Source organism: Protopterus annectens, chromosome 11.part0, assembly GCF_019279795.1.
Source record: "Protopterus annectens isolate FY-2018-M chromosome 11.part0, PAN1.0, whole genome shotgun sequence".
NCBI lineage: Eukaryota > Metazoa > Chordata > Ceratodontiformes > Protopteridae > Protopterus > Protopterus annectens.
In genome coordinates, this window is record NC_056745.1 from 83,020,562 (window position 1) to 83,033,696 (window position 13,135).

The 13,135-nt window shown below is 41.5% G+C and overlaps 1 protein-coding gene across 1 annotated transcript in view; it reads left to right on the forward strand.

Moving 5' to 3' along the window:
• The first annotated feature begins 4,175 nt into the window (after positions 1–4,175).
• PKP2 (plakophilin 2) overlaps positions 4,176–13,135 on the forward strand; it is a 1,518,559-nt gene continuing 1,509,599 nt past the window's right edge. Inside the window, exon 1 of the mRNA XM_044087464.1 lies at positions 4,176–5,013. Coding sequence (XP_043943399.1) covers positions 4,788–5,013 — 226 coding nt within the window. The 5' untranslated portion in view covers positions 4,176–4,787. The remainder of the gene's footprint in view (positions 5,014–13,135) is intronic.

Here is a 13,135-nt window from a genome sequence, read left to right on the forward strand (position 1 = left end):
AGGCTTTTTTTCCTGCAGAATGGAGAACAGCAACAGTTATTCCCCTCCACTAAGGTGGCCTAGCAACAGACCCAGGGAATTACAGACTCATAAGCCTGACTAGCCTCATCTGTAAGGCCATGGAGCATATAATTATGGACCTCATAGATAAAGACATGAGGGACTTCCAAACCCTGGAGCCAACCCCATTCAGCTTCATCAGGTGCAGATCGTGCCTGTTAACTCTGTTGAATTTCTTCGAAAATGTCATCAGGGCCACTGACGAGGGCAAATCTGTGCACACAGCATACCTCGATTTGGCAAAGGCTTTTGACACAATCCCATATTGAGGAATTACCTATAAATGTAAACTAAATGTAAACCCCTTTGTTGTAAGATAGGTTGCCAACTTGCTCACAAACCGGACACACACACAGTATCAAAAAGTGTGTGACTCCACAACAACCAGCAGACCTGTCACCAGCAGGGTGCCACAAGGGTCAGTGCTGAGCCCCCTACTGTTTGGTATATACTTCTCAGAAAAACTAAGAGGTTGTGGCTAACCAAGTTTGCGGACAACTAACTGGGTGCAATTATTGAATCCCCAAATGATGTCAGTATACTCCAGGAGGGTCTTACGTAGACCAACAACTGGTGTCTTCATCATAGTCTCTAAAAGTGAATACAAAGAACTGCATCATCATTCCCTTCAGCACAGTGTCCCTTCACAGTATCATATCAATGACAATACCCTAGGTACCCACCAAGTGGTAAGGGATCTGGGACCACAAGTTGACTGTGACCTTAACTTCGACCATGTGTCTTCTGCAGTAAGGAAGGCTTTCTACTTAGCACTCTTGATTAGTAAAGGCTTTGCATCAAGAGCAAAAGAGGTTATAACCCTCTCCATATTCATCATTAATCCAGCCCATAACTGAGTATAATGCCCCGCTCAGCATGTAACGCACAAAAAACATGCAGAATTTGGAGAGACCTCAGAGGTTTCTAACAAAGATCAAGAGACTACAGCACATGCCTTACACACACTGACTAAAGCCCCTGTCACTGTACTCTGTACCAGATAGACTTTACAGAAGATTTATGCCTGACTTACAGAGCAATCTTAGACCCAAGCCTAGTGAACTTGCTGCATATCCGTAAATCAAACGGGACTAGAGCTACCCACTGCAGGGACCTAAATATGACCTGCAACTTAAATAGGACATGCTGGAGGGGCAGATTTGTCTACCAGCAACTGCTGTGTGTTTGGAACAGGCCACCAATTCTAATTATGTAAAACAGAACACCTCCAAGGCACTGTTCAAGTGGAATCTGGGCAAGGGGATGGGGCACCGTAAATTCTTAGCTGGGAAAGCACCCACAGGCTTCCTGGACATGGGCAGTCTTTAATAAATACAACCCTAGGTACTAACTGGAGTATCCATGGTATAACATCAGGATGAAACAGCTAGGCTTGAAATGACCTCCGGGTCAATAGCCTACTGAAGTCCTATGATCCTATAATCTACCATACACATGTGACTGACTACACGCCCTTCAGCACTGATGACTGTAACAGAAGGAAGCTGTACTGCAAATAATGGTTGATATCATACAGTGCAAAAGCAGAAAATGCTAATAAAATTCTTTAGATAATAAAAAAGAACATGCAACTACTTAAAATAAAGAAAATATGTAAAAAATAAAAAAGCCATACCGTTTGTATGTGGAAATTGTTGCCTTAAATTCCTTTACTACCTCATGCATTTATTTTTCATATACTTTCTCATGGCGACGCTACTAAAATGAGACAAACTCCCAGCTGAACAACCCAGACAGAAGTCACAAAAAAAGTTATTAATTATTTGATAAGAATAGTAGTTGTAGTTGCACCACATCAATTCGCTTACCAATTAAAAAAATCTTTGCATTCGGTTTTCACTAAAACATTCATATAATCTATAATAATATAATAATCTATACTAATTAATCGATCTATTATGGAATCAACTGTCCCCACCCTTTGAAATCTTCCTTTACTATCCCTCTTCATAAAGGTGGAAACTCCACTGAACCCTCAAACTACCGACCCATTGCCATTCTGTCCCCCCTCTCCAAGATATTAGAAAAATGTATTCACTAGCAGCTTCTCAAACACCTCCTCACGCACCACTTTCTTATCCTACCCAACATGGATTTCGTCCTCACCACAGCACCACCAGTGCCCTCCTCTCCTTCACTCATATCATTGCAGAGGCCCTAGACAACAACAATAAACTCATTTCCTGTCTCTTCCTAGATCTCTCCAAAGCCTTCAATACTGTCTCTCATCCTCTACTACTATTCAAACTCGCAAATCTCCACCTATCCCCCTCCGCACTTGCCTGGTTTAATAGTTACCTATCTGGCAGAGAACAATCTGTCAAATGGCTCTTATCCTCTTCACCTTTCCTTCTCATCTCCACTGGTGTTCCCCAAGGCTCCATCTTGGGACCCCTTTTGTTTAACATTTTGACCAATGATCTTCACACCTCATGCAAAAAATCCTTCCTTATTCAGTATGCTGACGACTCCACACTTATATCCATTTCAAATAACATTCCTGAACTACACTCCCTGACCCAACAGGCCCTACTATCCACTGAACAATGGCTCTCTCACAACCTACTGATCCTAAATCCCAAAAAGACCAAACTCCTACTTTTCCTTCCCCAATCTCTTTCTCATCACAAAACCTCCTTTTTTATTACATCTTCTAACAATGCAACCATCCAACCTGACACCCACACAAAACTCCTAGGGGTCATTATCGATGACGAACTAAAGTTCAACCTACACATACTCCAGTGTATAAAAAAAAAAAACCCAGAAACTAGGTCTGCTTTATCGGAACAAAAAATTCCTAACCCCTGAATCTAGACTAACCCTGGGCCAGGCACTCCTCCTCCCCTCCCTCTTATATGCCACCTCAGTTCTTACCAATATCCAGGCCTCCACTCTAAACAAACTCCAACAGACTTACCATAAAATAGCCAGATTCATTACTAACTCCCCATACAACTCACACCACTGCATTTCTTTAAACTCTCTTCAATGGTTTGAACTTCCCCAATTTCTGCTATCTTATCAGTTTCACATGCTACACTCTATTCTTTATAAAACCTCCTTCTGTCCATCTCTACCTTCCTTAGTCTCTATCTATATCCCATCCCGGACCCTCCGTACTTCTAACCAACAATTACTTGATGTCTACCACCCAAAAAGGTCAGTAGGCAAACTACTCTACAAACACTCCCTTGCCCATGCTTGGAACAAACTTCCCCTTGACTTACGTTCAATCTCCCACACCTCACACTTTAAAAATGAACTAAAAGCTTATTTTCTCAATTCCAGGACCTGCCGCGGCCATGACTCTATCTAGTCTTCCTTCCCTTTATGTACCCTCAAATAGGGTTGCCACCTTTTCAAATGGCCACAGTGGGACATTTTCAGGACACACATCAGATTTTACAGGCCGACACATATCCACAGTCAGTACAAAGGATAGCACTTTACTTTTTTGCCTAAATAAAAGCTTATTCTTGTAGCAGTTTAGTTGCTTATTCTGTTTCTTGTAACATTTAGGTATTTTAGATACAGAAATAACTATTTTATGCAACTATTACATAAAATATGGGACATAATTATGTCCTACAATCTCAGGATATTTGCCATTATTTATATTTTTGTCAGGACACAACTGCCAAAGAGGGACGGTCTCTCGCAAAGTGGGACAGGTGGCAACCCAACATGTGTGAATCTTTTTGCTATAACTGCTATTATATCAATATAGTTTAAAATTATACTTGTTTAAAAATGTACTACTGGAGCTTTTCTCCTCTGAAAATGGATCACAAGCCCAGTTGGACAAACCTGGTTAACAAATGTCAATAAATAAATAATTTTACTTACCTGAAATATAGTAACTGCGGTGGTGGTGCTGCGGTAGCATTGTCGCAGTAAGACGTTGTCCTGCTCGACTCTCAGCTAGAGCGTCTTCTGTGCGGAGACATGCGTGAATGGGGCGTACCTTCGTTGAAGGTTGTGCGTCAGGGCCGGCAACTCGGTACGTAAAAATCTACTGCCAATCATTAACGGACCGGAGTTCCGCTGTGGCGACCCCTAACTGGGCAAAGCCGAAAGACACAACAACTTACCTGAAATATTCACAATAAAAACCTTAGGTTGTGGTTTAAATACTCGCCTGTGCAAAGGAAACAAAATAATGCAGTTTAAAGTTCACTTTTAAAAGGAGAGGCGGACGTGACAACAATAAGCAAAGCTGATACACGAAACGGTGAAACAACGATACGTTTTGATTCTTGTTTCTAAACTGAAATGCCAGTCAGTAGACAGCAATCCGCACACAGCAGCAACAACTTCCTGAAACGCTCAGGGAGGCACCCTTGAAGAGGCCCTGCCCTGTAGGCTCCACCTGGATCATTTTACAACAGGGATACCACCCTCCCCAGATCAGTTGGGAAGACGTAGAGAAAAGGTTTCCTTATACTCGGAATATTCACAAGAGGGGTGCCCACCAAACCGTGGATCTGACTGCGCACCACTATTAGGAGAGTGCAGTGTGCCCCCTCCCCATCGGCAGCGGTACCTGTCCGGTGAGCGATTACCGTCTGTGTGTTGAAATTAGGAGTGGAGGGAACTGTAGCCTTGTGGATACGTGCTTACAGGCAAGTTAATACCAACCTGAGACGGACAGAAGAGGAGCGAGTACCGGACAAGTGGGCTGAGGAGACACCACAGTACTGATCATGGCGAACCTTGCCACTTGGGCCCCCGAGCCCGACAAGCCCTACATCCGCACGGTTCTTAGCGGCGACGTGTTCCGGGACGTGGACAGTTCCACCCTGGCAGTGCCCTCCGATGATAAGATCCGCAGCTTTAGCCAAGGTTATGGCAACGGGAAGAGCATCCGCATCCAGGAGCAGGTCCGCCTCACCATGTCCCGCAAGAGCAGAAAGTCCACCACGTCTGAGGGTGCGTCACTATTTGCTATCATTCATTTAATTGTGATTTATTTCAGTCCAAGTTGGATTAGCTAGCAGTCTGACCACAAAATGCACATCTTTGCACCATAAGTTAGAAAGAAGGAAATGCGTTGCGTATTGTAAGTGCAAGCCAGTAATTCAACAGGTGTGTAGATCTGTTAGAATACCTAAAGGGAACACAAATGGATGCAACAACAAAAGTGCAATGTGTGATTGCCAGCAACATTTCATTCTGTCGCAGTTTGCACTTCATTATCATGTAAACATTAACGTTTTAGAAATTAGAGCACTTTAAACGCATTCAGGTGGTGCAAACAAGCGAGGTTGCTGGTTTTCTGTTGCATAGAAAGACTTATTTGTAGCTGGCTAGCAGCCAAACTTTTGTTTAGTCAAGCTGCTAGCATGTCTTTTACCGTCTCAAATTTGGCAACTAGCTTCGTTTTCAGACAGTAGCAACTTAGCAGAGTAATACGGGTCTAGTGGGCAAGCTTTGACTCTCCCTGTGTGGTTTTCCAGACTTCTGCATTAGCTGGAAGTTAATTCCCGTAATTTTAAGGAATCAATTGCACATGTCAAACTGAACATTACTCTTTGCTTCATTGCTCAAGAAAGCTGGACAAAACCAAAAAAAATAGAGACACATACAAAAATCTCAGTCCTTTTCTACACATTAATTCAGTTCATCTAATGATGTATAAAAGCATACTTTCTAAACAATAAGTATGAAACTCTGTGTAGCTTGCATGTAGTCCTTAGCAATTTCACAGAAAATTTTAATAGGGCTAGGGCAAAAATATGGTGAAAATTATGGATGTTTCGTAAAATCAGGAAAAGTTGAGAGAAATAATTTGCATTTTAAGTACCCAACTTGCAACATGCTTTAAAAGTAAGTGAATATGTTGAAGTCCATATTTTTTAATTTGTTTTCATTTTTTAATTGTTACAGACATGGAACCAGTCCCTTATGGCATAGAGGGACTGGTGGCCTTTACTCAAACGGCTGCTCCAGACTTCATTTTTATCATGGCATAGAGCGCATTGTTTAGGGCAGTGTGGACATTTCAAACTCACACTCAGTCCCCAGTACAATGCATTGCCTGTTCCTAAATAGCTTAAGTAGATAAACAGCCCTCGCCTGTAGTTCTAGATTTACAAGATTTAACAAGATGTAAAATGTTTTACAACTAATCCTAAGTACTGGAACAAAATTTTAGACTGTTCTGTTCCTTTTCTAGTACATAAAACACATAGATGATTCGGTTATGAGTCCTTTGCTTCACAGCTTTAGGGTCTAAGGTTCATTCCTAACTTTGGGTCACTCTGTGGTGTTTGCATCTTCTCCACATGTCTGCATGGGTTTGCTATACATACTCTTGGAATTTCATCAAACTTTCCATAAACATTCTGGTTGATTGTCCGCACTATATCTCTCTATGTATGCATATGCACAAGTGTGTGTGTGTGTGTGTGTGTGTGTGTGTGTGTATGTATATATTGTCTGTACTATAACTGTTCCTCTGTATGTATGCATACCCGCGCACACATACACACACACCACGTGTATCTATATATGTTTTGTCTGTGCTACAACTGTATCTCTGTCCGTATGCATACCCATGTATAAGTGTGTGTGTGTGTGTGTGTGTGTGTGTGTGTGTATATATAAACAAGTACCTGTTGGACATAGCTGAAAAGGAGTGAGAATCAGGTCAGCTCACTTATCAAATTAACAAACATTTTAAAGATTTGTGTATGTTGACAGTTTGTCATTTTTGATGCTGTCAGTATAGTGGCTTGTATCCTGAAGTGACTAAATGCATACTTTTGCTAACCGTAATTGTAGCATATTATTTTTAAAATAAGACTGCATCGTAGCATAGCATTAATCTCACAGTAAGTTTGCACCTTACTTGGATGCATCTTGGGACCTGTGAACTAGAAGCTAAACACTCACACTGCTTAAGTCCCATTATAATGTACTACAACAAAGCACGTAATGCATTGCTTGACTGATATGAGCAGAATAAAATTTATTTAATTCAAATCACTTCTGTATTTCTTACAGTTTGTTTCCAGGGTGGGAAAATTAGGTATTATGAGGGTTAAGGATAGAGCTTTAGTCAGGATCAGGGATATTCAGAAAAGAATGTGAGCATTTTCGTCATGAATTTTCTGATTTTTCCATGATGCTCACTGCAGTGTACTTCGTATTGTACTTTTTGTATCATTCTGGAAGTAGTGGAAGCAACTGCCCAGTGGTAAGAGGCTGCAGCAATTTAAAGCTACCATTTTTAGTCACAGCTTGAAGTTATGGGAAAGAGTAGTAGAAGCTAGGTGATGATTAGTGATCAGCAGTATGGTTTCATGCCAGGCAAGAGCACTACAGATGCAATGTTTGCTCTGAGAGTGTTATTGGAGAAATACAGAGAAGGGTCAGAAGGAGTTGCATTGTGTCTTTGTAGACTTGGAGAAAGCATATGACAGGGTGCCTAGAGAAGAGTTGTGGTATTGTATGAGGAAGTCGGGAGTGGCAGAGAAGTATGTAAGAGTGGTACAGGATATGCACGAGGGTAGTGTGACAGATCCATTTACGGTGGAGGTGGGATTACATCAAGGATCAGCTCTTGAGTCCTTTTTTATTTGCAGTGGTGATGGACAGGTTGACAGATGAGGTCAGACGGGAGGCCCCGTGGACTATGATGTTTGCAGATGACATTGTGATCTGTAGTGAGAGTAGGAATCAGGTTGAGGAGACTCTGGAGAGGTGGAGATATGCTCTAGAGAGCAGAGGAATAAAGGTCAGCAGGGCTCAGACAGAATATATGTGTGTAAATGAGAGGGAGGGTAGAGCAATGGTGAGGATGCAGGGAGTAGAGTTGGTAAAGGTGGACAAGTTTAAGTACTTGGGATCAACAGTTCAGAGGAATGGTGAATGTGGAAGAGAGGTGAAGAAGAGAGTACAAGCAGGGTGGAATGGGTGGAGATGAGTGTCAGGAGTGATCTGTGACAGACTGGTACCAGTAAGAGTGAAAGGGAAGGTCTACAAGAGGGTAGTGAGACCAGCTATGTTATATGGGTTGGAGACAGTGGCATTGACAAAAAGGCAGGAGTCAGAGCTGGATGTGGCAGAGTTAAAGATGTTAAGATTTGCACTCGGTGTGAATGGGATGGATAGGATTAGGAATCAGTATATTAGAGGGTAAGCTCATGTTGGATAGTTTGGAGACAAAGCAAGAGAGACGAGATTGCGTTGGTTTGGACATGTGCTCCAAAAAAATGCTAAGGATGGAGCTGCAAGGTAAGAGGAAAAGAGGAAAGCCTAAGATAAGGTTTATGGACGTGGTGAGAGAGGACATGCAGGCGGTTGGTGTGACAGAACAAGATGCAGAGGATAGGAAGAAATGGAAAGAGATGATCCTCTGTGGCGACCCCTAACGGGAAAAGCCGAATGATGATGTATACACCTTCATCGTTTCATACCGTCAAACCCCACATCTTGCTGTGCAGCATATGGACTCTTGGAATCTCATCTTCTCCAGTAATGTAAACAAAAATTATCACCATCAGCATGTTTACATTTTGTTTGATTTAGCTTTATAGTAACCCGTTAAGCTCCAGAGCACACAAACATGCTCATTAGTCTAATGGATGATTTGCAAACCTTTATTCGGATCCCTGAATCGCTTGTACCCATACCTCTCAACCTGCAGAAACTGAAAATAGGACAGAAGTTCTGGAGTAGTAAGTACATCTGATAAAAAATCCAGACAACTAATTAACATAAGGCTTGCACACCTCCTAGCATAAGTCCTCCCATCTCCAATAAAATTGTAAAATACCACCAGTCAGAAACACAAGTTTAAAAAGTTGAAAAAAATGGAAGTGACAAACAATGTGAAATATATAACCATAATAACTGCACTGTTGATTTAGGGGGGAAGAGTACAGTAACAGTGTCCACCTCCATGTACACTACTGTTTCAAATGTCACACTGCCTTACTTCAAAGAGCAGAAAACTGTTGAATAAATGCTAATGAATTAATGGAAGCTGTATAGGAAATGACAAATATTCAGTTCAGATGTCTGTAATTTTGTCTTCCATATACAGACCATCGGTTTCTGCAGATCTGCATCATCCATTGCTTTTAATTCCATTATATCGTGCCACACGTTTGTGCTGGAAAGGTCTCCTCAGCACCCGCTGCCATTCCAGTCACATTGCTGCTCACTGTGGCTAGCCACACTTTTTTCTGCTAGCATTTTCCACCGTGTTTACTAGTGATACCCTGTCTTGAGCTCTCATTTTCTTGTCACACTGCAGTTTTGCTTTTAGGCTTTCAAATGTTAAATTAAGTCCTTTTTCAGTCATTTTCCTTTATTGTTGCTCTTACCTCCATTCCCACGCTTTTTCTGTTTCCGCATTTGTCTAACTCAGGCATTTGACTTTAACGATTTCAAGTGGAATCCCATTTTCTCTCACTTTCATTTCTTTAGCTTACTTAAGCTTTTCCCTGCTACTTAAAAGTGAATGAATCTGGTCTTCTATCTTAATGTAATATTTTTTAAAAATAGTTTAATTCCTCAGAAGTTTTATTAATGATGACATTAACAAAGACCAGCTTTACTGATGCCTCCAGAGGAACCCGTTAGAAATCCATTTTGACAAGGTGCAGTTTTTCTATTTTACTGCCGCAGGCAGCTGCTACTCCCATCACAAGTGACGCCTCCAGGTGCATCTGTAGTTACCCCCTACTGCTCCTCTAGGCGTCAAATATTACTTGTTCATACTTGCATTAATAATTCCAAAACCACACTACATACAAGGTACCAGAATATTTTATCTTGAAGCATACATGATGGCAAACACAATTGTACTGATATTTGACCTCTGTCAATGAGTATTTATTAGAATTGTAAGGTGATAACTTCATTTTTAAAGGGTTAAGCCACACCCACTAGGAGTTAAAGGTACACACTCAAAAGACTTGTACTGGAGGGAATGAGTTTGTCCTCATCACTGTGGAAACTAAATGTTTACTGCATCCCCACTGCCTTCCCGAATGGAGCTGCATGTGCTAACGAGTATATCACCGCGGTTGGGGCTGGTATAAACACACAAAGTTGCCACTACCTACTAGCCATCTGCAGTATAATGATCCTCTTGGTCACTCCACCACCACGGTTGTGGGGCATACATTGCATGGCTAACCAATAAGTATATTTCCACATGGAGATGCAGGGTCACCTGACATGGAAATCACATGGAGCTATATGGAAAGAGAAAGTCTGATATTGATGGTGGTTTACCCTACTCAACTAGAACAATTCAGTTAGTGCATGTGTATGTTTAGGTTATTACAAAAATAAACCCTTGCATAAGTAACTTTAAAACCAACAAACTAATTATGTATAAGGAAAAATTCAGGAGACGCACAGAACTCCTCTGACCAAAATGAAATCATCCTTGATTATTTATTTATGACATTTGTTGACCGGTATGTCTGATTGGGCCAGAGGCCCATTTTCAGCAGAGACCCGGGGAAAAAACTCCACTGTAATACAAACAAAACAACAGTAACAAACATATAGTACAGTAGAATTATTACAGCATCAAGATCCAGTACAATGCAAGGTCCTGTTATTACAGCATCAAGATCCAGTACAATGCAAGGTCCTGTTAAATACTGAAGACCCAGGGAGTAATCTCCACAGTAGAGCAACACAATCAGAAGTACAATCACCATCACAAGCAGTAATAGTGCCCACGTATGTATAACAAGCAAGATGTCCCACACATTACAGTGATCTAAGAAGAAACGAGCAAAAGCTATTAGCAGTGTCAGTGGCTCAATAGGTAGCTTAAAAAACAGAAGGCTGCGATTTCTGTTCCCCCTCTGGGAGATTGGATTAGGGGGTGCTGCAAGCAGTAATAGTGCCCACATATGCATAACAAGCAAAATGTCCCACACATTACAGTGATCTAAGAAGAAACGAGCAAAAGCTATTAGCAGTGTCAGTGGCTCAATAGGTAGCTTAAAAAACAGAAGGCTGTGATTTCTGTTCCCCCTCTGGGAGATTGGATTAGGGGGTGCTGCACTCCTGAGTGTATCATCCTTTGGATGAGACATTAAACTGAGGTCCCATCTACTTGAATTAGAGGTAGTTCAGGTGCATGCAAAAGATCCCACAGTACCCGTCGGAAAAAAAGCAGGAGCAGTTCCTTGATGCCCTGATCAAATTCCCCCAGTAGCAGAAATATCACCTTGGATCTCCCCTGAAATGAAGCCATTAGCCTAGTGGGACTAACCTGGTTAATAAAAAGATAAATTAAAAAGTAAATAAAATAAACATGCAGTGAACTAAATTGTATAACTTGATCCTGTTTTGACATTTTGTGTATCACCTACAGAATAAGTGATTTGCAAATGGGGGTTGGCGTAATGATTAAGGTTTTTACCTTAAATTCGCATGGTATATGGTTTGAGTTTCACCTTTGAAAAGCATGTCTAAGGTTAAAAAGAACCCCTGGGATCATTAGCCTACTAGTTGCCTATACAGTGGTAGGGTTGGTGTAATAGTTAAGATGTTCACTACACAGTCCCAAGGTACAGGGTTTGATTCTCACCTCTGGTCATTCTACTTCTTCTTCTTTCAGCTTTTCCCAGTTAGGGGTTGCCACAGCGGATCACCTGTCCGCTCATGATTGGCAGTAGAGTTTTTACAGTGTCAAGTTGCCAGCCCGGCGCCCAACCTTCCACGGAAGGCACACACACACACTCATACCTAGGGCCAATTTAGATTGTCCAATCCACCTACAGCATGTCTTTGGGATGTGGGAGGAAACCGGAGCACCTGGAGGAAACCCACGCAACCACAGGGAGGACATGCAGACTCCGCACAGAAGGCACCCCGGCCGAGGATCGAACTGGAGAACCTCTTGCTGTGAGGCGACAATGCTAACCGCTGCACCACCGCGGCCACCCATTCTCACCTCTGGTCATTGGCTAGCTTAAAAAGGCCCTTCACGGCAGTTAGCCTAGTATTCACCCATGAACCTATGAACATAAATGTAAGAAATACCCACTTAACAGACAAACCCCTGGGATCATTAGCCTAGTAGTTGCCTATACAGTGTTAGGGTTGGTGTAATAGTTAAGATGTTCACCTCACAGTCACAAGGTACAGGGTTTGATTCTCACCTCTGGTCATTGGTTAGGCTTAAAAAGACCCTTCATGGCAGTTAGCCTAGTATTCACCCATGAGCCTATGAACATAAATGTAAGAGGTACCCACTTAACAGACTTGTTTTGTGAGTGATTCAAGATGCATTTATCAAAAGCCACTTCACAGGTCACATTTCAAACGGATTTGTAGCAGCCATTGCAGGTTCATCTGTTATTTGCATCCAGAAAAGTCTGTACCGAGATTGAACAAGTGTTCATGGTTTCAGTGGTATAAGAAATTAAATGCCATATCAACGATTTCAGTTTATTACTTTATGAAAACAAGTTGCACAAATCTAAAACAAAAGTAGTAAATAGCAAAACACCAGAGGTCTACAGCTTCCTGCAATGTAACGTGATGTCCCACATGGTGTTCAAGTTCTCTTAATCTGTCTGGTCAGCTGTTAGGCTGTTCAGCAGGGTCAAGGACCCATTTAAAGTGAAACCAGCATTGTGTGACAATATTCAGTGTTGATCAGTTAACTGCAGCTTGTCATTGGGCAGCACAGTGCTGTTATGTACATGCACATTTACTTGTATTTCCCTATAATAGTATTTTCTGTTATAATTTCTGCCTACTAATGCTAACCTGATAAAAAATAAATAAATACATAAAATCAAACTGTTTCTCATCAGAAGCTATCCTAGCAAGGGGATAAACATTCTAATGCTTTTATCTCACTTTTCAGCCAAAGGAAAAAAAAAATCCCACATTCGTGTGCACACCCTAGATTAGCTAGGTCATAGATGAAACAGGCCCTACTGTTGTTGTTATTAAATAAATATATGGATACAAGAAATCTTGTTTTTCAAGGATGGGAGGGAGCATACAGGAGAACCAAAAATGTGTAAAACAGTAGCTCTATAAAGTGCAGTAAAAGTTTTGC